Source organism: Mollisia scopiformis (assembly GCF_001500285.1).
Source record: "Mollisia scopiformis unplaced genomic scaffold LY89scaffold_4, whole genome shotgun sequence".
Lineage (NCBI taxonomy): Eukaryota > Fungi > Ascomycota > Leotiomycetes > Helotiales > Mollisiaceae > Mollisia > Mollisia scopiformis.
The window spans coordinates 1,641,431-1,666,438 of record NW_017263584.1 but is presented as its reverse complement, the minus strand read 5'-3'; the positions used below and the strand labels follow the sequence as shown (position 1 = coordinate 1,666,438).

At 48.2% G+C, this 25,008-nt stretch overlaps 9 protein-coding genes across 9 annotated transcripts; 5 read left to right on the top strand and 4 right to left on the bottom strand.

The window, feature by feature from the left end:
• Positions 1–198: 198 nt before the first annotated feature.
• LY89DRAFT_778446 (uncharacterized protein) lies at positions 199–2,651 on the bottom strand (the record flags this gene model as incomplete). The annotated part of the gene is made up of 3 exons (XM_018222209.1): positions 2,280–2,651; positions 1,461–2,127; positions 199–1,394 (listed from the first exon to the last, which is right to left on the bottom strand). The coding sequence occupies exons 1-3, from the start codon at positions 2,337–2,339 to the stop codon at positions 199–201; spliced, it is 1,923 nt and encodes a 640-aa protein (XP_018076485.1). The 5' UTR covers positions 2,340–2,651.
• A 1,375-nt stretch (positions 2,652–4,026) lies between these two features.
• Positions 4,027–5,271, top strand: LY89DRAFT_394756 (uncharacterized protein). Its single transcript, XM_018207221.1, has one exon. It carries the CDS (start codon positions 4,213–4,215, stop codon positions 5,149–5,151), a length of 939 nt encoding a protein of 312 aa, XP_018076484.1. The 5' UTR covers positions 4,027–4,212; the 3' UTR covers positions 5,152–5,271.
• A 335-nt stretch (positions 5,272–5,606) lies between these two features.
• Positions 5,607–6,487, bottom strand: LY89DRAFT_715111 (SGNH hydrolase; the record flags this gene model as incomplete). Its single annotated transcript, XM_018218180.1, has 1 exon — positions 5,607–6,487. Exon 1 carries the CDS (start codon positions 6,324–6,326, stop codon positions 5,607–5,609), a length of 720 nt encoding a protein of 239 aa, XP_018076483.1. The 5' UTR covers positions 6,327–6,487.
• An 811-nt stretch (positions 6,488–7,298) lies between these two features.
• Positions 7,299–9,081, top strand: LY89DRAFT_608889 (uncharacterized protein). Its single transcript, XM_018210510.1, has 2 exons — positions 7,299–7,693; positions 7,749–9,081. Exons 1-2 carry the CDS (start codon positions 7,433–7,435, stop codon positions 9,051–9,053), a joined length of 1,566 nt encoding a protein of 521 aa, XP_018076482.1. The 5' UTR covers positions 7,299–7,432; the 3' UTR covers positions 9,054–9,081.
• Positions 9,082–10,247: 1,166 nt separating this feature from the next.
• Positions 10,248–10,842, top strand: LY89DRAFT_394738 (uncharacterized protein). The gene is made up of 2 exons (XM_018207220.1): positions 10,248–10,508; positions 10,575–10,842. Exons 1-2 carry the CDS (start codon positions 10,357–10,359, stop codon positions 10,765–10,767), a joined length of 345 nt encoding a protein of 114 aa, XP_018076481.1. The 5' UTR covers positions 10,248–10,356; the 3' UTR covers positions 10,768–10,842.
• A 2,318-nt stretch (positions 10,843–13,160) lies between these two features.
• Positions 13,161–15,904, bottom strand: LY89DRAFT_715108 (uncharacterized protein). Its single transcript, XM_018218179.1, has 3 exons — positions 15,750–15,904; positions 15,405–15,681; positions 13,161–15,352 (listed from the first exon to the last, which is right to left on the bottom strand). The coding sequence occupies exons 1-3, from the start codon at positions 15,867–15,869 to the stop codon at positions 13,221–13,223; spliced, it is 2,529 nt and encodes an 842-aa protein (XP_018076480.1). The 5' UTR covers positions 15,870–15,904; the 3' UTR covers positions 13,161–13,220.
• A 2,683-nt stretch (positions 15,905–18,587) lies between these two features.
• LY89DRAFT_576254 (uncharacterized protein) lies at positions 18,588–21,401 on the top strand (the record flags this gene model as incomplete). The annotated part of the gene is made up of 4 exons (XM_018208833.1): positions 18,588–19,425; positions 19,474–20,618; positions 20,666–21,141; positions 21,191–21,401. The coding sequence occupies 4 exons, from the start codon at positions 18,588–18,590 to the stop codon at positions 21,399–21,401; spliced, it is 2,670 nt and encodes an 889-aa protein (XP_018076479.1).
• Positions 21,402–21,870: 469 nt separating this feature from the next.
• On the top strand, positions 21,871–23,931 carry LY89DRAFT_394604 (uncharacterized protein). The gene is made up of 5 exons (XM_018207219.1): positions 21,871–22,111; positions 22,170–22,778; positions 22,830–23,171; positions 23,255–23,604; positions 23,655–23,931. The coding sequence occupies exons 1-5, from the start codon at positions 21,993–21,995 to the stop codon at positions 23,705–23,707; spliced, it is 1,473 nt and encodes a 490-aa protein (XP_018076478.1). The 5' UTR covers positions 21,871–21,992; the 3' UTR covers positions 23,708–23,931.
• On the bottom strand, positions 23,788–24,438 carry LY89DRAFT_548560 (flavo protein; the record flags this gene model as incomplete). Its single annotated transcript, XM_018208273.2, has 2 exons — positions 23,788–24,157; positions 24,233–24,438. Coding segments are annotated over 2 exons (576 nt in total), but the record flags the coding sequence as incomplete, so codon positions are not given.
• Positions 24,439–25,008: the final 570 nt, after the last annotated feature.

Below are 25,008 nucleotides of genomic sequence, written 5' to 3'. Positions count from 1 at the left end.
CAGATGTATATGATGTGTCTCGTAAGGCGCAAACAGCAGGAACTCGAGAAGGAAGCAACGGCTTGGGAAACGGGCCAAACCTAATCCACGTGATTCTGCTGTCTCAATCTCGCAAAAACATCACACCTACTTTCACTCATGTCGGCCTGTCCTATGTGTAGATAGTTCATCTCTGTATCTCTCTAAGACTTATGTACATTACAGAACTCTACCTTCAACCTCCGCCCTCCCAGCCCTCAGCCTCTCCTCCCTCTCCATCTCCTCCCTAGCCAACATCTCAATTAGTGGTCTCTTCGGCTTCTCATCAATCAACACCTCATCCACTGATATAGAACTAGCAGTAACCGGACCCATCTTCCCCCTCCAACTCTCATTTGCCGGCGGTGGCTGCATACTATGTTCCCGCATAAACGCTGCTAGATTACTCCCAGCTCTGATCCCGATCGTTTCTCCCACGTATTGAAGCGTGTTAGCGACGAATTTTCGGTGTTCCGCATTGGAGACCCGGGTTATGCCCGAGACGTATAGTGGCCAGAGGAGGAAGTAGCCGCCGATCGAAGGGTGTGTTGGGTCTTGGACGAGGGTTTCTTTTGGAGGGGGCAAGTCGAAGGTGTTGTCGGAAAGGAGGTCTGTGAATGAGGTGGTAGGAAGCTGTGATCTTGTAGCTTCTGTTTCCGAGAACATATCCGCCATATAAGGAGGCGAAGAAGTCGTCGAGCTGTAGGGTGAGGTGAAGGGTTTTCGGGTGACGAATCCTAGATGTTGAGGTACGCCCCGGAAAATCTCGTCTCGCATCTGGGTGCAGATTTTTACGGAATCTTGGAACCGTGTTTGGAAATACTCGACTGTGAATTGAGGTGGTGTGGATGTGAAGCCTTGGATGAGTTGACTGCGAATAGTTTCGTGGAGCATGATGCGATTTGCTCGCATAGCATTCCACAGCTGAGCGGTCCAATGGTCGAAATAAACATCATAAGATCCATCAAACACTACCTCACAATCTGTCTCCGTAAATACTGTCTCGTACATCCAGCCATGAGGCACATCAATAAAGCAACGGACGAGATCTTTGTCAATCGTCAGTGCCCTTGCAATGACGGCTTCTGGGTCTTTAATTGCCCCAGTCTTCAGGGCGTTACGAAAAGTTGTTAATGCGTCATTCGTGCCTAAATATTGATAGCCTGGATCCACTGGAAGTAATTTGAGCGCTTCGGCTCGAAGTTCAACTAGTTGAGGTGGCATGGCAGCGTCTCGTTGCATGCAACTGACCGCCACGTGTGATGTGGCGTGGATAAAGAGACCTCGACTCCATCGGTCCTTGAGTTGGTTGCGACCCCGTATTTTGACGAGGGTCGCAGCGCCATTGATATGCTCTGTCCATTCTTTCAGGGATACTATGGAGTTTAGTACTGATCAGGGTCATATATAGGGAATGGTAGAGGTATGAACGAATTGCTTACACGATTTGGCTCCTGCTATTGATTCGAAAACAGCTACAACAAGAATTGCCATCAATGTGCAATCCTTCAGACGTTCAGTTGGCGATATCAGAGCAGCGTTGATATTTCTAAGACTCAATGCATATTCTCTCCGGGCCCGAGCCATAAGTGTTGCTGATTTCGTCTTGGTGGCATGGCTCGCGAGTCCCGTGGCCGTGATGGCTACCTGTAATGTATCATTGAGCGCACCAGTCCTGTATAGGTGGTCGACATATGAGAAATGTCCGTGCGACGGGCCATTGGGTAGCCTGACGAAGTTGGATATAAAGTAATTGAAACCACTCTCCTGGGCAGTCGGCTGCATGCAAAATGGGAAGGATGGTGTGGCCGATTCAGTATTCTGCCAGTCATCGGAGAATAATGTTGGGAAGGTGTCACTCGTCACATTTGATACGATAATTGATGGGACGGGAGTTGCTGGTCCAGGTACGGCTGCAGCGCGGGGATCTTTCTTGGGGATGGGCGACGCCTCTTTGGATCTAGGAGGCGTCTTCCGAGACTTTGCATTTGCTTTCTTGATAACGTGTTCGCTCTCGTTCCTGAACGCCAGATCTAACATATTCCTGTAACCGGAACACTCTTTCTGTGCTTTAATACATTGACTGCAAGCAGGAACACCTTGATCACACTGCAGGCTATCAGTCGGAACTCTTCCCTAATACTCCTCGTCGTATCAAGTTGAGTAATCAAAGACGATCTCTCGCAATGCATACCCCACGTCTAATAGGGCCAGATGGCTTGCTTGTGCGGTTGCTATAAAGATTGGGGGCATCCACTCACTCGGATTTTGCGCTGCCTGCAATGGCTGCATCCTTTCGAAGGTTTCCCACAGTACACCATGGCTCAAGGAACAATTGCTACAGATCAAACCTTTCAACGGGAGGTAAATGATTGAAGAGGATAGGTATAAGAGCAGTATAGAAAAGCTTCAAAACATAAAGGTAAGCTTTCCAATTTCACGTGGCTCCTTTCTTTGAAAACATTCAAGGACTCATGCTTAAATACAGGAGAAAAACATGTATACACGCAGGTAAAACTGCGCCGGTCAGCTTATTGGAGTCTATCAGCTTCATGGTCAACAGTTACAGTACTTGCTGTATGGTGGGTGTAGTTGGAATGCTTGATGTTCGCCTCAAGGCACGTCGCATTGCATGCTTCATTAGGAAAGGTATGTAGAAATCAGCAAGGTGAACGCGGATTTACGGTGACGGGGAAAGCCGAGAGGGCTGTGGTCACGGGTCATTACTCAGCAAGCCGTTATCGCCCCTGCTTGCTTGTGAAATCTGCAGAAACCATCGATATGCAACAAAAACCCATTTGAGGTCAATGATTGGCCGGTCACAACTGGAGTTGAGTAAAGCCGAAGTTTAAGCATTTCTACATGTTTCATTGACGTGCAACCCAAAAAAAAATTCATGTCGGTAATTAGCTAATCATATCTCGAGAAGAGATTGATTCGCCGGCCATAACTCGAGATGATGAGCAAAGCCGAAATATAAAGTATCTCGAGATGCACTTTTGAGATCGTTAATTGGCGTGGTCGCAGCTCTAGAAGAGCAGCATCTCGAGAAGAGGTTGATTGACTGGCCATAATTCGAGATGATGAGCAAAGCCGACTCGTGGAGCACTCTGAGGGAGTTAATTGGCCTGGTCACATCTCGAGAAGAGCAACATCTAGAGTGAGTAGTGTCGACGCGCAAAAAATGTATTTGGAGCCTTTGATTGGTCATACATACGCCATTCTGTGGCTGTGGCTGAGTGCTCGGCCACACTACCGCCACTAATCCTAATACGGCATGCTAGGAGCACTTGCGTATCTCCTGGAGACACCGAGCAAAAACATGTACAAAATTCGTCATGAAGGATATCGAGTTCTTCAAACAGACACTCATTCCATTCTAAGGTGCTGACACAGCCTCTTTCATTACCCTCCCCATGAAGGGTTTCATCGACTTGAGACAACCTTGAGATGCGGGAGCAGTCATCACTTTGACGTGCGAGCTGCTAGACCGCTTCTGTCCATGTCGGCGCAAAGAAGCTCTGTCCCCAACCTTCATTCACTTCTCTGAATCCTCCCGCTTTACTTCACTAACCATGATGGAGACAGCTCGCTGACCATCCCCACGGGATCTGTCAATCTTATCAAACGTCTCGCACTGATACGTCCAGTACAATTGGATGAAGTTCCGACCTGGTCCGATATTGGCTGCTCTGGAAAGCTTGTGTGCTGGCGACAGAGATCTGAATGTCAGCCACCCCCGGAATCACAACCGACAACAGGGTGTAAAATGGCCCGGTCATGAATCATTATTGGTTGACTCGCGGATACAGCTGGATTGAGCGTCGTGTCGTGGAGCAGCCACATTACTCACCACCCAATTTTTTTCCTTGGGGCTGAGGCACGGTTGGACCGCCCTGCAAATTCGCGAGCGTCGAGAGCGCCATATCGGGTCTAGCGCGACGTAGAATCATCCCCAAAGAGAGCTCAATTGGAGTTTGATGCCGCTCAATGGGGAGCTATACATGATGTTCAAGGGGGTATATATTTCTCACATTTCCTTTGTCTATTGATTGTTATTCATTCGCAACAAGCAAACACTTCAGTCTCAAGTCAATTGCTTCTCTATCCAACACTTTCAAAGCTTTCGCAAGATTTGTTACTTCTCAAGCTTTTTACAATCAAGCAGTCTTGTTATCAATTCATACCTTCAAGATGACTCTCACGTATCGAAATGATGTCTCTATTGCAGAGCTTGTCTTTTATATCCCGAGTCTCTTCGTCGCTATCTACCTCGCAATCACGCATGGGTTCCGCCGCAACTCAGGATGGATTTATCTTATCCTTTTCTGTCTTGCCCGAATCATCGGTCCTATCATGCAACTAGCTACAATCAAAAACCCCGACAGCGTCAGTCTCTATACCGGCTCCGCAATCCTCAACAGCATCGGAATTTCTCCCCTCGAAATCGCTACACTGGGTTTCCTCAGTCGCCTCCTCGACAGCATCCACAAATCATACAACACATTCCTCCACCCACGCATGTTGCAGCTCGTTCAACTCATCATCGTCATCGGTCTCATTCTCGGTATTGTCGGTGGCATTGACGCTGGCAACAACTTTCAATCAACAGGACAATACCACCCAGGTACTCTCAACAAGGCCGGAACCAGTCTGCTGATCGTCTCATACGTCGCAATCGTTATCTTCACTATCCTGATTGCTTTCTTCGTCAAGCATGCTGAAGCAGGCGAGCGCCGTCTCTTCGTCGCCGTCGCAATCGCGCTCCCTTTCCTCCTCGTCCGCATCGTCTACTCGGGTCTCAGCACCTTCTCCAGAAATTCCCGCTACAACATCCTCACTGGCAACACCACCATCTTCCTCTGCGTGGCTCTCATCGAGGAAGCAATTATCGTGTTTATCTTTGAGGTCATGGGTGTGACATTGAAGAAACAGGTTAAGGAACAACATGTTGAGGCTCAGGCTGCGAGACAGGTCGATAGCTCGAATAGCGCTCAACCTATGCAACCGAAGAAGGAGCATATGGCGTTGAGTATTGCGAAGAAGACGATCATTGGCAGGATCGTGATGGCTATCATTGGGAGCGGGAAGAAGGAGGAGAGGAATACCGAGATGCAGCAACCTGCTCGTTAATAGTGTCCTGGGGAGGGGACGGATAATAGGGAAGTGTATGAATAGTAGGATGTGATTGGCATTAGCATTGGCGCTTGGAGGAGCGTATACTTGAGTTTCATTTGTATATTTTTTATAGACTATTGATAATTACTATTTCACTACATTTGTTTCCTTCTGCAATGTGCCAACTCTTGTATAAGCACTGTTCCATTTAACGGCGTTTCTTGACAACGCTCGTTCTCAGTTGACTAGCAAGCTTTTAGTCTCTTTCAAATCTTCTACCATGATCTCGAGTGGGAATTTGAGGTCGCAGACTTTCGATCAAATCACTGGACAATCAGATATCTGCGCGTTGCTCGCGATGAGCGCTGTCCCCGCTGTCCCCGCTGGCCGCGCAGTATGCGCAATTTGTGCGTGAAGCTTAGTGTGAGCCCAGCATCAAACCATCGTCTCAACAACTCATCCTCACTTCCTTAACTCTCCATCCCCACCCTCTCGCCCTCTATCCTCTCCCACAAAACCTTATCCCAGATCCCATACCCCTCCTCATCAAGATGCACATGATCCACCAACCTCTCCATCCCAATCTCCGGCGGCGCCTCCAACCATCGAACCCTCTCATCCTTTAGATTCGTATTCACATCCCCAATCATTTCCCGCAGCATCCTATTACTCTCCTCCACAACCGAATACTCGATATCCTTTCTCTTGAAGATCTCACAACACAGAACCCGGTCCGAGATTCTCAGCAGCGCTTGCACCAACAGACGATACTTATCAACCTTCAATGGTGTCTTCTTGCCGAGATTATTCGTCCCAACCATCACAATACAAATCTTGATCTTCTCGTCTTGCTTCGAAAGAAGATCTAAGAGCCCGAGATCGAGACGATAAAGCACGTTTTCGACCTTATCTCCACCGACGCCGGCGTTGAATGTTTGAGAGCCGGATTGTGCGATGCGGGTGTGTATGCCAGTGGTTTTGAAGCGTTCAAACATGGAGTCGCCGATTAGGAGGGTGGTTATTGGCGGTCTTGTTGGGGAGAAAAGAGATGGTGTGTGGGTTTCTTGGTGGGTTGTTAGGGAGCGGGGTTTGGGGAGCATGTTGGAGCGGAGGAGTATGTGGAAGGAGGTGAGGGAGAGGTGTTGGTTCTCGGGGTCAGGAGGGGGAGGTGGAGGTTGAGAGGAGACCATTGTTGGCAGTTCCGTTGTGGAGGAGTTGGGGAGGAAGTTGTGGGTTTGTGATAATGACTGTGTTTTGGTGGAATGAGGGACGGTGCCTCACTTTAGTTCTTGACTTGATGGTGTGTTAACAATTTCGAGCACTCTCTATGCAGCTTGAACGGGGAAGAGTCCTTCGGTTGCAATTGAGTCATACCGGGTGGTGCTGCTCAGCCCCCTTTTTGCTTCGCTTTGCTGCTCGTTGTTAAGCGAGAAGTACCTAAGTATTGCCGAATATCATACACCAAGTATAGTGCTACCAGAGAATTGGTAGAAAATGGTATAGAATTATCAAGTACCGTGAACGGTAAACACAGGTAAGACTATAGAAGTCGTATCTTGGATGGACGAGCCACAATGAGGCCTTCTAATCTAGGAACTTTTGCCCAGATGAGGAGAGAGTAGCTCAAAGACGCCTCATACGTCGTTTCCGGACATTTCAAAGGCAGAAGCAGTGCCCTGAACCAATTTTGAAATGAGTAGGAAGTATTGAGGAGTAGCAGGCAGGGAACAGCAACACTAGCATGGTCGCATGTCCCACTCCTATACGGAAGAGTCTTGGTGAGCGATCCCAAGGGAGGGCATTGAGATTGAAGGTTTCATCTTTGGGTACTTGCAATCCGCAACAGCAGCATGAAAATCAATGGCTCAGCACTAGCTGGCGCGTTGCCAACAATATAGTGTAGATGAGCATGAGCATGGGCGCCCAAGTTGCAGGGCGATCTCAAGAAAATTTGAAACGTGCTTCTGTGTTCCACAGCAGCGACATTGTTCCCTTTCTCAGCTAGATCACTTGATTTGAGTATGACATCTTTCCAATAATGTCTGGGACTTCGAGGTCCGAGGTCGATTGGACTTTTTTTTCCAAAAGTGCATGTAACACGTGACCCTCGAAAATTGGACGTCGGCCACTTGCTAGCTATGACTCGACCACAACTATTTCTACCCAATTCTAAATATTTCCCCCATGATCGCATACCAAGACACGTCTGCATACGTAGAATGCAGGCCGCTCTGTCATTTCATAGCAGCCAAATCGGCTTTCGAATATTTCCAAGTACCCCACTACGACCTTGAGAATGTCTGCCACGAATGGCAAGGCTGATAGCCATGCCCCTCAGCCTGACAATGAGCTCGATGAAAAAATACTCGCACTCGACATATCTGCCTCTGCAGAAGAGACCCAGGCAATGGCAACTAGAATGCAGCAGAGATGCAAGCTATTACTAGAAGAGTTGGAGGAGTTCCAGGCACATCTCAAACAGCAGAAGAAAGAAAAGCGGGTTGAAGTGAGGGCCTTTAAGACAGGCCTTTACGCTGAGATGAAGCTCTTGAATAAAGTCAGAGTGCTCCCTGTTGCCTATACATCTGCCACATACTAATACCAGTTCATAGCTTGCCGTTTCGGACCCAAATGAACCCAAGACGAAGCACGGTTTACGATCGTCCAATCTATCTTTCTTCGATACAGTATGGTCCATAGCAAAAACTCGCAGCAGTGTGGTAGCATTGGGCAAACGATTCTTCTGGCAACACGAGCAAAATAATGGAGACACCAATGGCAAGGTATTAACGAGGGGAACTCGGCATCGCAAAGATGTCGCAACGGTAGACATTGTGTCACAAGATGGTATGGAATGGATCAAAGTATCTTCCAGAACAGAGAAACGAATAATATGGGATCTCACAAGAGCTGGATGGGCCGGTGACTCATCTAGTGACGAGGACGACGAGATGCAATCTCTGGATGACGACGACGATGAGCCCGGTTTGGTGAAACAAATCGAAGCACTTGTCAAAGCTTCTCGAGTCACTAGGATACGATACCGTCATCCTACCGTACGACTCATTCTCCCAAAGATCAAGGCCGTACCGGATTCGAAAGAGGTTGGAAATGTCCTAAAGCAGATCAGGGAGTTGGGGGTGGATGTACAAACGTCCGAAGAAGTGTCTTCTGAATACCCTCCAATCTCCTCTGTGATTCATCGAATGGCGTCAGATCGATTTGAATTCTTTTCTGAGTCGCTCAATATTGATTGCACTATTCTGCTTGCATTCGCTAGCGATTTGTCCCACGGAAGAGTTGAGCCTGAGGATTGGCACAACAAAGCAATCTCGCGGCAGATAGAAGTAGAGAACCAGGACCAGTTGTTGCCCTCTAACCTATGGCCTGCGTGTGGCAATCGGAAAATGGTATGTACTCGAGCAGCCGCGGTTCGAATGCAAGAGATCGTGGATATCATCGGAACCGAAACGGAGAAGAGGAGAGCTACGCTGCTGCTCGATACGAGTACAGACTGTCAGCTTAGCAGAGAGGACCGTATACGAGAGTTCCAAAAGCTCTCAGATTACGCTGTCCCGCTGGGATGGGCTCTACCTATTGCTGTCGTTGATATTGACATACCAGAAATCATGGCCAGCCTTCCTCCCGTCGCCGAGAAAGTGTTGGAGAGTTTGACGTCTATCAACAAATCAGTATTCTTGTATGGCTGGTCAACAGGCAAGACAACAATTAGTAGTAACGGCGCCGTGGCCAAGGACGTGGAATCGACCATTGAAGCCCATCGTATGGACGAAGAGACTATAGGTCCGGATATCTGGCTGTCTGCGTCCTCGAGGTCCTTGGTTGGCAAAGAGAAAGAGAGGAGAGGAGCGAATAGCAATGGGCAATCACATGCGCCATTAGCTACCTTACCTTAACAATATTAAATTTTCAAATCCAGTTCAGAACCAATTTCACGTCATCGACTTTGGATGAGACTACGTTCGAGCCTTCGTGGAGCAATAAGGTTGCCATTTGTGTCACACTTCTTGTGATTTGAGCATAATTGATCGCCTGTCTACAGTTCATATGCTTCGCTGTTTCACTGGTAGTTCCAGAACAATCACACTTCTGTTTGTTATTCCATGCCGCTAGTGTGTTCCTTGCTTGAGATGAATTGTGCCTCATTTTGAGCCTTACCATGACAACAAGAAAAGCATCGGCCGCAGTCCATACTGAATACAGTTGTTGTTCCTTACATTTGATAGACCGACGTTTTGAGCTCTGCGAGGAACACTTCTCAAAGACCTTCCAGAATAAGCCTTCTCTTCGATTGTTGGCATTGATCGTGAAGCAGCATTGTGTTACCCAATGCCACACCAATTTTGTCGAGATGAGATTGCAAGTTGTGCTGGACTTTTGCTACAAGCTAGTCAGAGCATGGAGAAGTTCTGGATGTCGAGGGATTAGCGTTGCGATTTTAGATTCAAGTGATGCCTAGTGAGCGTCAATTTTTTTTTGGAGCGATATTTGCAAAGGTATCCTCTAATTCTGTTTCGATGCACTCCCCACGATCAGTTTGGGCTTGATAGCCATGGCGATAACATTGGGACTTTAGTTCAAGGCATGCAGCAAGTGCCTTGTCTCGATGTCAAAATGTCATTATTGTACCCAATCAAAGCTGAATAGTCCATATAATTCACACTAAAGCCTCCCAGCCCTCTCATTGGTCCAACTTTAATTCTGGGTTTTGTTGCACATCGCACTCACCAGAAATTTATTTCTCACCGAAAACGCATACAAAAAATTCCTTGCAATATGATTGGCCGAGAATTTCTTAGCGCCAAAATTTCCTGACTGCTTAACATTTGAAATCTTTAGAGAAGTTTATCGTTGAGGAGACAAATTCTGTAGACATGCAACAAAAATATTTAAGGTTTGAAGCTAAAGTTAACCTTAAAACCTTAAATCTTTCGTTGCGTATCGCAACCACCAAATTATTTCTTCTCAACGAAGAACACATACAAATGAAATCTTGTAATTTGATTGGCTGATGGTCCACTAGCGCAAAAATTTCCTGACTTGCACAACTTTTCAAATTTCTTGAGGTTTTCTTGTTGGCGTTTGAGAAACTTGAATTTTTGCGACGTGCAACAAAATTATTTAAGGTTTAGGGTCGGCCTAACTTTTTTCCTGCCAACTTTACCACATGGCATAGATGCTTGACTCTCTTTTTTCAACATGTCACAGCTCGAACACGGCGAGCAGCCGGCGAGCTATTCAACTTCAGCTTCACTTTATCAACTTCGACTATTCAAACTCATAGTAATAGCCTTTCTAATGTCGCGAATGTCCACGTCATCATCGTCAGAGCATGCGTCTAGCAAAGCCCGGTGAGTTATTTCCCCGATGATAGTAGATCATTCCCAAAATCACAGCTAAATATGAGACCGTTCTAGCATCGAGGCTGTGATTCCAACCATCGTCAACATACTTGAACCTTTCCAAGCTTCCTCGGCATCGATCGGTGTTATGCACAATGGCAAAACACTCTACACTAAAGGATTCGGAATCTGTGACAGAGACGACAGCAGAATTCCTGATGAAAAGACCATGTATCACATCGTGTCTTGCACCAAGTCACTTCCATAGCCCTAAGCCTTCTTGCGAAGTCAAATAAAGTTTTTCTCAATACCCCAATAAGCACCTGGTCCCCGCGATTCAACAATCCTCATAACCAGACTGTCAGCAATGAAGCTACTTTACTCGATATCCTCTTCAACTCTGCCGGTCTTGCGGGGCTACCATTTACCGTCATCGGTCGATACGGCCAAGTATTTGTAAAACGCCAAGATATTGTACACATTACAAACCATCTTCCGTGCGCCTCTCCCTTTCGGTCGGAATGGAGCTACAACAACTGGACGTACGCCTTCGCAGCAGTTCTTGTCAGCGAACTGAGCGGTGAATCCTGGAGATCCTATGTCAAGAAGAACATACTTCAAGAGGTCGGACTGACTCGTACGTGACTCGATGGAAAGTGGACGATAATTACGCCAGGCCATATATTGTTCTTGACGATGGTTCCTATACGACAATTCCGATCCAACGCCGAAGGACGGTGATGCATTTGATGGGTCTGGCTCTCTGCGCTCTTGTGTGCATGACATGTTACTCTGGAGCCAAATCCTCATCGCCGCAACGAAGATGGCAGACGGTCGATTAGAAGGGGGCTTTAGCAATGGCTCTGATTGTATCGGCACTAGTCTCGAGGCAAAAGGCTCAACTGCCTCAAGCTTCCAAAACGTCCTTGAAGCTATGAGCATCGTGACGAAGCCGCAATTTTTTCTCGCCTCTAATCATTGCAAGCTTATGGACTAGGACTCTATAATTTCAAGACCCTGACCGATAAATGGAACACCATCACCAATAGACAATTCATCTCTACACCGTATAAGCTTAGCCAGGACTTCGCATCACAAAAGATTGTCGGACATACCGGCGGTCTGGGCGGATTCCTATCGACATACATGACATTTCCCAAACCGACTCCGCGGTAGTTGTCCTGACCAACGCTCCGAGCGGTTACGGTGATCCGAGTAACTTGATCGCTCAGCTACTCTCTCAAGCATTGTTTGATTGGGAGCCGAACATTTACTTGCTCGAAGTTGCTACAGAGGTCGTAAAGAATGCATACAGCAAATGGGATGAGAATGTAGAGGCATGGACTTGCAATTGAGTATCTGATACAAAACAAAGAGATTTGTGTGTATATACAGGATCCTTCTTCATCTCAGATCTTCGACTTATGGTTGATGTGTCGATCCTAAGCCCAGATGTCGCAAGAAATCAACCGATTTTCCAATTACCGCTCAATAGTATAGCAGAGCAGACTTTTGAGCTGTTATACTACCATCAAACATGACCTGCTGGGTGGTTCTCTGTGGCTGATGGATATACGAAAATTCAATCCAGTTATGATGCTCGTATGATTTTTTTAAGCAAGAAAGCCTGAGTGCGAGGAAAGCGATGAAATTCAAGACCAATCAAAATGAAAGGTTCACAAAGGCCGTGCAAATTTTCATTCTAGATGTGCTAAGCCTTTGATGAGCATCACTCAACAACATTAAACTCTGCCACAACATTGATATCGCGAGATATGCCGTTGCAAGCCTAACAATCTGAGTCCCATCCTCCATCCTCAATCTTCCGTCTCTCATTCTATTCAATGCTCTTGCCCGTACTTCTCGAGATAAACACTCATGAAAAGTTAGACAGCACCCCGAAGTGAAAAGCCGAACCAAACCCCTTCTTAAACAAAACAATGACAAACCTTTTTACTTCTGCCCCCTATTTTCGTGCTATAAGACTAGGGAGACTCGTCGTCAGAACCAAAGAAAACATCGAAGAAAATGTTCATTCCTGATTAAGAAACAAAAATCTCATTTCCCCCTGCTCCCCACCCCCCCCCTTCCCCCCACCCAAAAAGCGACCATCCCACCATCCAACCAAAAGACAAAACCATTCACAGACTCCCGACGGACAGCTCGCAGTAACACCCTCATAGATAAGTCGTGCCTAAATAGCGGGGGGTCTTATCAGGATCCGTCAGCCCGAAGCTTTGCTGCTTAGTACAAGGGCGAGACCATTGTTTATCCTTAGTAGCTACAGCTGCTTCCTTAGGCGTCCTGAAAGAGGTCCGTTGTATCCCTCTACTTAGCCCTACTAATTCTTGTTTACCGTTTTGCTTATTCAACGTTATAGGACCTTTAGCGAGGCGGGGATCTGATTGGCTGAGCCGAGGCTGGGGAGTATCGATCAACAATTCTTTTCCGGGAGGGAGAGAGCGTTGCCTATGATGGGATGCATACCTAGCTAGGTACGTTTCAATTGTTCAGCAATTAAAGACTGTGGGAACGAGACGTCGGCGTCGAGGAGCTAAATTCTCGAGGTTAGAGGCGGGAAGTCGACATAAATCTCTCAATGTTCGTATCAACACCACACAATCACGCAAGTCACAGCATCTCGGGAAGCTAAACATTCAAGTCTCGATTTCCAATTCATTACTATTCAATTCAAGTCACGAACACCAACACCCAACCAATCTATCGAAACCCAGGCGTCCTCGCTGTCCTCCGCGTTGTTCTCGCACCAGCACCTCCAATCGTAGCCGCCTTCTCCTTAAGCCCAGCCCTCTTCGGCTCAATCTTCTCCCCATTCATCCTCGCCATCACTATCTCCCTCGCCGTCGTACTCTCCGGATCATCGTACTGCACCTGTGTACTCGACGGCTGACTATCGAGGTTCTCTAATCGCTGACGGTCGCCGTTGACTAGCATGTCTATATGGTCATTGGCTGTCTTGCCCGCGAGGTAGGATGGGTATTGGACTGGATGCCCATGGCTTGCTGTTGAGTCTACAGATGTAGCTCGCGAGCGATTGGCAGAGGCGGTTGAGACATTGCTGGTCACACGGCCGAGGATGCGGTTCCCGCCTCGCCTGCGTCCTTCGGAGGGATCGGTGTGAGCCGGAGCGGCGGCACTTTTGGACTTTGCGAGAAGGCATGAGATAGCGTTACTGATCTCTTCTGAGGGTCGGCTTGGTGGTGGTGGTTCTGATGGTGCTGAGGCTGTTGAGGTTGTTCTTGTTGGTGAGTTTATGCTTCGTTCTGATAAAGGTGGTGCTTTAATTGGGATATCTTCGGTGGACGAAGTCTGTCCGAAGGATAGTACCTGAGAAACCTGTTCGTCCTTGACACTAGGCACTTCCTTCTGAAATGCTGTGGTATCCAATTCAGAAGTTCGAGCAGGTCGTGTAGCTTTATCAGGCTCATCGTCTGCAAATGCAGTCTCATCGAGGCCGGATTGTCGAGCAGATCTTGTGAGGTTGCTGCTGGCGCCGTCATCTGCAAATGCTGTAACGTCCAGACCGGAGTTTCGAGGTGGTCGAGTTGTATTGGACGAGTGGCCGCTAGACGACGCAGTGATGGGTTTCAATATTTCACTCTTCGATCGCTCCGGTCGAGTTGACGCTCTGGAAGAAGGTCGCTCCTTTACATTTGGTATTGACTCTGCTCGCTTTTTGGTTAATCTAAGTTTATACTTGGCGTATGGTAATCTTTGACCAGACTTGATACAGTCCCACAGCCAATCAGCTGTCACAATGGGAACGTTCCATATTTGAGCACATTCAGACTTATCGTGCCTTAGTGCAATAACGGATTTTGTGACTAGAACTGTAGACTGTGGTGTCGTATCCTCGCTGTATTTGGCTCCAATCAGCTCGACAGCCTTCTTGAAATGAAGAAGATCTATTCCAGTGAAGGCGGAGGAGGAAATGGTCATTTCGTTGAAACCAAGGATTGGAAATGTGGGGAAAGGCTGGCCGATGATGCTCTCGCTAGGTTCCAGAAACCATTTGTTATGGAGACACCGTTCCACCCACCAGAAAGTGATGGTCTCGATGTCAAGCTGAGAATCTGGCAGTAATGGATACTTCTCTCCTGGAAGGTCGTGTGGAACGATTCGGAAAAGCCTTTTGATGTCCTTCCGTGGTTCGGTGTCGACCAAAGCCTCGATTGTGTCTGATACTTCACCGCCGTTCGAAATTAGGTGACCGCGAAGGATTTGCTCCTTCGAGGCGACAAAGCCATAAACATAGAATCGACAGCCACTGAACATCCCCTGCATCGATGGATTCTCGATTGTTGATTGCATTGAAGAAGGGTTCGGTGGCGCAATAGGTTCTCTGGCCCTCGTTTCTTGAGCCCGGGGTAAGTCTGCATCTTCGGCAGTATCCCACACACCACTCCTAGACACCTGTGCAATACTTCCCCCTCCAACAATATCTCCCCAGATGTTGGCACTTTGGCTGCTCAATTTTGTGCTCGCCGTTCTTCGGAGTTTTCTCCTCCCTCCATCCAGACTTGCCGCACTGCCTTCTCGAGATCTTTTGCCAAGTGATGTCCTCTTCGGCTTCGTTTTGTCCCAGGCTCCTATTCCTCTCGTCTCTATTGGTAATATTGGATCGTAAAGCCTCTCATCCAAGATCATGCCTCTTTCAATACTGTCCCTCAACCACTCAGCAGATACAATTTTCAGCTTCCAGTTCTTGGCTGCCTTGTATTTTGCCCCCTCTGTTCGAAAAGATATCAGATGTGTAATTTGCTTTGTTAGGTCGCCTTCATATGTTGCCCCATTAGCCTTCACTTGTTCGGCAATTTCTAATCGTTCTTGGGCTACGGATTAGTATTAGTAGAAGGTCATAGTGGAGAGCGTTGATGCGCTTACGGTCATCACAGCCTGTCATGCTGAACCTAAGAGTATGAAAGGTAGGCAGTCGATACTCGGTTTCCAAGGCCGTGAAATCAATCTCTTTATCATTCATCCATAGCTCCCGCACGGATTCAATCCATTGTATTGTCATTGGCTGTACATCTTGTCTTTCTCGTGCGACATATCGATATTTATCCGTGTTGTAGTCGGCAACAATGAGGTGGGTTACGTCGAGGGTCAAGTCATAGCGATGGACTCCACCCATCTGTTCTGTCCATTGCGCAATTTCTGTCTATTGCAGAGGTTAGATGTCAGGAAGGAGCTGCCTAGAGACGGGACGTTGCATCTGTATCAACTTACACGCTTTTCGTCCGGAACAGATGTACAGCATATGACACATCCTCGAAGTGGTGCTGAGAGGTCGGCGGATTCATTGAGAGGTACACGCTTTGGCGATGCACTACCTTCAATGTCTGCCATATTCACTCTTCCAAAGTATGTCAGATGAAAATTACTGTTGTGGTTGTCGTCTGGACGCGTTCGAGTCGCGTAGAAAATTGACCCACAATTCGTGTTCACGTGCGATAAGAGATAAGGCTTTCCAATTTTTACTTTGTCCAACAACCAAGACTTTTCTCCTCGACCAAAGCAATCCCACGAATAGATCACAAAATATATAATTTCTACTCATCTGTTCAATATGCACTGTTCTTTTCTCTGAGTTCTATCCCATATGTTTGAAATTGAGTACGTTCAAGAAGATACATTTTGCATTGCTTTATAATCCTCTTTTCATGTATACCTGGGTACTGTATCTCTTTTCAGGACATGTGACTCAACCGCTTTCCGCCTTTCTCCCCGCATGATCAGCGCTAGGGTTAGATCCGCCAAGACATCCATCAGATCTCATCTCGTCTTCCCGAACATATCGCATGATCAGATTGTTTATTCTCCTTGGAACTTCGAATGGCATCTGATCTCGACGAGCTACCAAGTTTTCTATCACAAAACGGATACTATCAGTCGGTCTGCCGTCAAGAATCATTACGTGTCGAAGAGGCTTAGCCCAGCGGGTCATCTTGAATTCGTGGCCTGCATATCAGCAGGAGCATGCGGATGAGTAAAGCCTGCGTGCGGGATGTCACGGCGGTCAAGATGGGTTCCAATAGGCCAGGATCGACAGGTTCCAGATCTCGTGCACATGAAAAGGAAAAGAAAAGGAAGTGAGATAAATGATGGCAGTGGCTTGCCCTCTTAAGGATTCTCTCGTCCGAGAAAAGGTACGCCTCCGGTCTTCCGGCGCCTCGTTGGCGTTCGCCTTGCGCCAGTTCAAGCCTATCGGTATTGATGGGAACGCCTCGAACTATGAGCAGATCCTTTTGAATGGCCTCTGAAGCTCCGTTTAAGCCATGATCTGGAAACGCAAGAGACAACCTGCGCCCGATCCAACTCAGTTCCAAGCTCGGTGGTGTGCAGGTTTCAGACCAACCTTTTGGAAATTCTGAGGAGAGGAGCAGAGATTGAGTTTGCCACTGACCATACCATGACTCCACCTAGCTTCGCTCCCGTCTCCGGGGTTCCAGAAGCTTTGGATCTGACTAAGAATTGTTTTTCTATGGGACACTGGTGAGGATCAGCCCAAACAATCAAAGATGATTTGTACAATCGTCCAGTCTCTCAATCGCGCTGATGGTTGACCGAGCACGTACTGCAAAGGCGATGGGTACCCATTGGGCTGATGTGCCAAGCTAGACTCGCAGACGTCGTCTCGACAATCACGTCCATCTCTTTCAAGAGTCATCTTGAAACTTCATGCATGAGCTTCTCGAACCCTGCTTTGCCGGGTTGACCCTTTCTGGACGAAGCGTCGAAGCCAGATGAACCCCGTCCCACTCGAAACTATGGCAGTCTAGGTTGGCACTGATCACGATTTCCCTGTTTGTGGACGAGGTTGCTTTAAATCGCTTGCGAACAATCTATCTGGCATCTATCTGGCATGGCAGATCCAATTAATCTCATCTGGATTAGGGGGAATATCGATCTGTCGCGATGAATTCGATGCGCCGGCGTTGGAACGAAACATGTGTTGCACATTTGCATTTCGAACATCAGATTAAAACCCGACAAAAGTTGTTGGTGGGGAATTGGCCAGTGAGTAACCTTACTGCGGGCCAGAGAGGAAGAGAAGAAACCTAATGGAAGGATCAAAGTAGACGGATGATTGAGGCTGCCATAATGGGCTAGATCTAGACATTATTACTGTAGACTCAATCTACCACGCACTCTTGCCTCTCCCAAAGTCGGAGGTATTTTCCTGCAGTGCTGGCCAGTCCCGTCCCGTCCAGTATCATTTGGGTCGCTCCACTCGAGACTTGTTGACATCATCCACGACTCCGTGCTCATTGGCCGCGACGGTCCATTCGGCATCGTCGTACCTTTCTATAAACACCACAACCACACTTGGTCGACCAACTAAACTCTTGCCAAGTTCCGGGAGGGGAAAGATTCTATTCCTGCGCCCTAAGGCTGCTCGACGATTACTTACTGTACATATGGCATCCAATTCACTCTTCTCTGTACCAAATTCATTGCATTCTCTCTTTGCATCTGTCCACGGCCGTCCACGAAACATTCTCAACTCTCTCCTCCCCGCAGTGCATTATTTCCGTTGCGACTCAGGCTTCGTCGCTCACCGTCATCGATAGCCGCAGGTACCGGGATACATCTGCCAGCCCGAACTCACTACACGGCGAGTCCTTGCGACCCAAACTTCACAATCCGGGAAACTTGGGGAGCTTTCCTCCTAAATTTCCTACCCGCCATTGTCGATTGCCCTCATGTGTTGGCAGCGTGCACCCCTTCTTCCCTGCACACCGTCGTGACAACAGACGCATGCCAAACTAGTCTTGTGAGTCTATCCAGTCACCCTGTCGCATGTTGCATAGTATCATGATTTATATCCCCTAAGCCTTACCGGCACTCACCCTGCTCTCTTTGATTGCATGATATGGTTGGCACTCAACAATCGGCTGCCAGAGCGTCCAAAGTCTCCTTTGCGCTTGGGTACAGTGCCAGATCGTGAATGTCAAAATACCACTCTTTCCTTTTTTTCGGAATCATCTCTGTTCAGCTCAGGTCCATCGATATAGTCGATAGTGTTTCTGTTGCTATTGTGAGGGTTCTTTCGTTAACATCATCATGTCAGAACCGATCACTTTATCTTACTACACTAGTAGAGGCACAGTCTACTACACTCCTCCCAGCTTCGTCGCATTCAAGTCGCAGACCCCAACTCTACCTACACCTCCTTGCCGACCCAGACAACGACGACCTCATTCCATACACATCACACGTCTGCCGGCGGGGTTCGTGCCGTTCGACCTTCGACCTTCCCCTCCTCCACCTCCTCCAAAAAACCCTTCCAAGTTTCGGTTACAACTCAAAAAGCTGGCTTCCCGCGAGAACGCAAAGAGAGTGTTGGGTTCGGTCTTTTTTCCCTCATCTTCTAATTCCTCTACCGCTACGTCCTCAGCGGCCAACTCGACGAGATCTGCCAGTCCGGATACACCAAGATCCCCTCGCGCGTCTCTGTCAGTGGCTTCCTCTGACCCTACAACCATATTCGCTCGGAGGTCGGTTCCGGGAACGTCTATGGGAGACGCAACAATGTCGAGACCTTCGCTAGAGAACGCTCTCGGAGGAAGACAGTCGCCAGGTTCATCTGAAACAGGCAGTACTATGAGCAATGTTTCTGCTGGCAGACCCAGTATAAGCGCTGGCTCCTTGATGAATGGAAAGATAGGGTCTGATTCGGAAAAGCCGGTTTGCTCTGGCAATGGTGTATCTTGTTCGATCATTTTGGCTGAGCCAGTGATTTATTTGACCGGTCTCGACCATGATGGTACTACGAATCACTCGCATTCGAACACTTCTGCGCTTCTGCGAGGAAAATTGCAGCTAAATGTTACAAAGAGTGTCAAGATCAAGGCTGTCACGTTGAAGTTCACAGGTCGAGCTCGAACCGAGTGGCCAGAAGGTAAGGAGTATCATACGCTGTCAATGGAGAGTGACTAAAATTGCCTAGGTATTCCTCCTGCAAAGTCTGACCTGTTCGAAGAGGAGTCTTTGAGAACTCAAGTTATTCCATTCTTCAACTCTGCGTATGAGGATTCGGATACAGGGTATGGGGCAATGTGCAATTATGCTTTGCGAGACAGGTCTGCATCGTCATCTGTCACCAATCTTGCGAGCACGTTGGGTCCTCCGTCTCCAAGTCAACAAAGCAGTGGCTTTTCGCTTCCAGGTATTGGCACTCGATCAAGTAGATCCAGCACTCTGTTATCTACCAAAGACGCAAAGCGACTGTCTTTGCAGAGCAACCAGTCACGCAGCTTCACCAAAGGTGATTCGCCGTTCGGCCCCACTCCTCAACAGAAGGGCTACAAGGTGTTTCATCCTGGAGTTTACGAGTACAGCTTTGAGTTGCCGATTGACAACAACAGCCCCGAGACGACTTCATTGCCTCTTGCTCACGTTAAGTGGCAATTGGAATGCTTAGTGGAACGTGCAGGAACTTTCAAGGCTAATCTCCAAGGATTCAAAGAGATTCCAGTGATTCGATCCCCTTCCGAAGATTCATTAGAACTGGTGGAGCCAATCTCAATTAGCAGGAAATGGGAGGACCAGTTACACTACGAAATCATGATCTCGGGGAAATCATTCCCCTTAGGTTCCAAGATTCCAATAGCATTCAAGCTTATGCCATTGGCAAAGGTCCAAGTCCACAAGCTCAAGGTTTATGTCAGCGAGAACATCGAGTACTTCGCCAGCAATAAAAAGGTGACGAGGAGAGACGCCTCTCGCAAGATTCTTTTGGTCGAAAAATCGGCTGGCAAGTCTCTGAGCAAAGACTATGCTGGAACAGAGATACGACAGAAAAGAGGAGGCGAGCCATCTGCAGAGACACGAGCTCGTAATAGGGCTATGGCCGAGGCGAGAAGGAGGAACGATGCCAGAAGACGTGGAATTGACCCTGACCCACTTCCCGAGGCGACGGAGAATTTACTTGGTGATCTTGATCTGGCAGAAGACTTGGAAACCATAATAGGAGGAACTGAAATAGAGATGGACGTGCAACTACCCACCTGCGAAATGATGGAGAAAGACCGAGGAAAGCGTCTTCATCATGACTGCACGTGGAAGAATGTGGATGTGCATCACTGGATCAAGGTAAGATCTCAGAACTCATTGACGTGTCCTTGCTGACCACTGTTTAGATCGTTATGCGAATATCAAGACTTGATGCGGACGATCCAACAGGCAAGAAGCGTCGTCATTTCGAAATTTCTATCGACTCTCCTATCTCCCTTTTGAGCTGCCGAGCAACTCAAGCGAATTTGGCTCTGCCAGAGTATTCCGACCTGAACACCGGCAGACTGAATATGCAACGAATCTGTGGATGCCCGAATGCCGCTGCGAGCAACACTGCATCATCCCTATCGAATGATTTGGGCAACATTTCAAACGGGATTGAGAATGCCATGCCTGACTTGGCGAGACCGCCCCAAGCGCATTTATCTATGAATGCTGCTGCGGGTGTGCAACGGCCAATCCATTTGATCAGAGCCCCAAGTTTCAACCCACCCGCTTTTGATGCCGAAGATCCACCGCCACCAATGCCAACACCCCCACCTCTCTACGATCAAGTTGTTGGCACACCGAGTCATGATGGTCTCGCCGACTACTTTGCGAGGTATGTTCTTTGTATCCCAGACATGCATATGGTCACTAACTATTTCTAGACTCGGTGAGTTTGAAGATGAGCACACCGACGATGAGGAACTAAACAGAACCACCACCCGTGGACGAGTTAACGTTCCTAACCCTCGGACCCCAGGTGGAAGAATTAATCGAAGTATGGAGATTGACCGCAACTTCATGTTCAACCCTGGGACGTACAATAACGCCTTTGGAAGGGAACCTGGCGCGGAGGCCTCTGTCCCGGCCATCTAATTCAGTGGAGGAGTAGTAATGGTTATTAATACTGCATGTCTTGCAGGTGTTTTTCGGGGAGTACATAGGGAGGAGGACTCATCACCTTTGGGGCGTTTTGGGGTAGGAAGAGCAAGGAGGAACAATTCTGCATTGAGTTTCGGCGTTCAGCAATTGGAACTGGTTTCTGGATTGGAAATGAGTTGCATGACAAAAGGTTATTTTATTGATTAGCAGAACATGAGACTGGTAGGAGGAAAATGTCGTAGGCGCTATTAAAAATCAGTATGGATTGGTATTGGGCTGTACTCAACCCAATACCTACCAAAAAGTTTTCTAGTGAAAGGGTGACATTTTGTGATTATTTTCCAATGTCCTAGCATGGATATCCATCTATCTAAAGTATAAATAGCCAAGAAAGGTCACACTAACTCCCTAGATGTCTGACACCACGTGACTGCATTGACGTCTCAAGTCTATGCTTACACTGCTTTCACGTAAAACCTCATATCCTCAATTCGAAATCTCAGATAGAATAATATCCTTCTAGAATTGTCTAACTCAAGGCCATGCCAATAACTTCATCACACAGCTAGCTATCTCTAGACCAAAATGCCCAACCACGATTCAATAGCACACCTCCAACAAACAGCCCCTACCGTCTGTGAACCCTGCAAACGCCGCAAGAAGAGCTGCAACAAAGCTCTTCCTGCCTGTGGACGATGTAGTCGGTATGTCCTACCCAACTTTCATCCTCTCTCACCCAGTCTCTAAAAAGAAGAACACTAGACTCTTCGTCAAATGCAAATACACCCTCCCCCTCCCCGAAACCAACAACGGAAGCAAGAGCGGCCCCGCCCTTCCGCTTCCGCCCCTAGTCCAAACCCACCCCTCCTCTAGCATCGACGAACAAGTCAGCTTCCAGGTGTCCCGTCTCTTGAGCGCTATTACCCGCAAAAGCGAGTTCTACATCTCGACCTATTTCCGGACGTTCCATCAGTCGCTGCCGGTTGTTGATCAGGAATCCTTCTACTCTCAGCTTGATAGCTTAGATGGGAAGCAGGGGGAGGAGGGGGAGGATTATTTCGGCGTCCTGCTGTTGGCGATCTTTTTGGTGGCGGGCCAGGGCGGAGAGGAGGTTTATGGTGCGGTGAAGAGTATCTGGTGTTTGTTGACCGGGGCGGGCAGGGTAGGCCTAGGGTTGGTGAGGATGGGGTGCCTGGTTGCGGGGTGGGAGTTTGTGCAGGGGATGCTGGGGGAGGCGTGGGGGACTGTTGGGGGGACGGTGAGGATGGCGCAGGTGCTGGGTTTGCATGGTACCGTGAGGCGGGTGGGGGGAGAGGGAGATGGGGTGGAGGAGAAGAGGTGTGTTTGGTGGTGTGTTGTTGTGCTTGAGAGGTAGGTTGTAATTTGCAAGAGAGGGAGGGAAAGCGCTGATTATGTGGGTAGGATTATCAATCAGGAGTTCAGGGGTAGTGGATTGCCGTTTGCTTCTAAGGGTCCGGAGCCGGATGATTATCTTCCTCTTGTTCCGCTTAAGGATGGAGTTACTTACCGGGTTAGAGATGAGATTGTACTTCCTGAGGATGTTGATCTGGAGAATCTGGATCTGGCGGATAGGGGATGCACTAGATTTGGACCGTTTGCTGCTGTGGTTCAGATGACTTACCTTACTGATTTGACTACGAAACATATCTTGGATGAGAGTAAGAGTCCTGAGGAACGGGTCGCTGATGCTGCGAAGTTGGATATTGCGTTGCAGCATTTTAGTGGAGCTTGTATTCCGCCGCCGTAAGTGGAGTCCTCTTTACCTTCTGACTTACATACGTGAAGTTTCTGGGGGTCGTTGTATCAAGGCTGACCATGATCTCCAGAGGAAAAGCTGAGGGTAAATACTGCGGTCCATACGGTCTCCGCACCAGCGCAGCATATTCTCTTCATCTCCACGAACTAGCCATGTCCACCCAATCCAACGACAAAGAAGGGATCCTCCGAGCAACAAGTGCTCTCCAATCTCTAACAAGAATCATCATCTATGCCACCAAAGCCTCTTTTGAAGGAGTACCAATGGATCTTGATGGTATTGCTTTCTGGGCTCATCGAATCTGTGCCGTTGCTGCTTTGATCCATATTCAGTTTGGAGAGAGGAACGAGGCTTGGGAAGCGGATTTGGAGGTCTTGAAGAAGTATTTGAGGTATTATGTGCCGAAGTATAGACTTTATGGTGAGTTGATCTTGATGAAAGAAGGGGTAATTTGACTAACTTGATAACAGCCAATTATCTGAAGGAGATTGAGGCCGCCGAAAAATCAGCCATGATATCCTGATCACTCTGGGACATCCAACGGCTTTCTCACTACGCCGCCTTCTCCTCACCACCCTTCTCCAAAGACCCCTTCAACTCCCCTCACCCTTTCAAAACCTCCTCCTTCTTCTCCCCCTCCCACCTCCTCAAACTCTCCTCCCCCAGCGTTCCCCCAGCCGCCAACCTCAAGTCCAACGGCAACCCAAACTCAATTGATTCATTCCTCACCAAACTCAACATAGGTCTCGTCTCCATGACCACCGTATGCATACTCTTCAGACTGACGGCCAGACTCTCGCTCGCTTTCTCGCCGCCTTCCATGCCGTACGAGATGATGAGGAAGGGCTTGCCTTTGATCTCGTTGTAGAGGTAGTCGATGGCGTTTTTGATGCCGCCCGGTGGGCCTTGGTTGTAGCAGGCGGTGATGAGGATGTAGGCGGAGTATTTGGAGATTTCGGTGGACCAGGATATGCTGTGGGGGTGTCAGTGCTCGAGTATTGGTGGGAGGTCTGAATTGAAAAGAAGAGTGTCATTTAGAGAAGATGACTTACGGGCAGCGAAGGGCACGGAAGCAGGGACTACTGCTTCATCGAAGACGGGGAGGTTGAAGGTTGCGATGTCCACGATGGAGAGTTCGATGTTGGTGGTTTTGGAAGTGGAGAGGTGTGCTTCGAGGACTGAATGTACGAATTTGGTGATTGAGGGGCCGATGCGGACAGCGCGGGTGCTGCCTGTAATTATGGCGATCTTCTTAGTGGTGGAAGGTACTGTTGATTCTGCCATTTTGCTCCTGGTATTCAAAATGTTCAAAATAAAGATTAGGGCGGGCAGAAAGGTAAAGCACACTCAAAAAACAGTCAACCTGTATCAAAGCAATTTATTTCCCCATCTTAGGCTGTGGGAATCACACGGCATTTATACGCTTTGTCTCCCATCTCGATTCATCATCTTCCCTTCACCACAGACAGCGGCTCTTATTTCTCACCCGCCTCTGATTCGCTATTCAGTCCGACTTCCCAATGAGGTTTTCTCCCCGTAGTTATGACCACTCAAGACTTCATACCACAAGCAGAGCTCTTCCACTGCAGCCCTCGGATCATCCTTCCAGTCCCATATCTCCCGAACCCGAACCTGGATCCAGAATAGTGACCTTAACCGAGCAGGGGGCGGATGCGAAGTCGGCTAAGCGAGGAATTAGGGGCGGGTGCGAGTAAAGTATTTAAACTCAAGCTGGGTCAGCTCTGTCGAGCCTTTGGTGATCTATGAGGGGACTGTTGTCAGCTATGGGATATACTGTGGGTTTTCTGTGGCGATTGGGAAGGT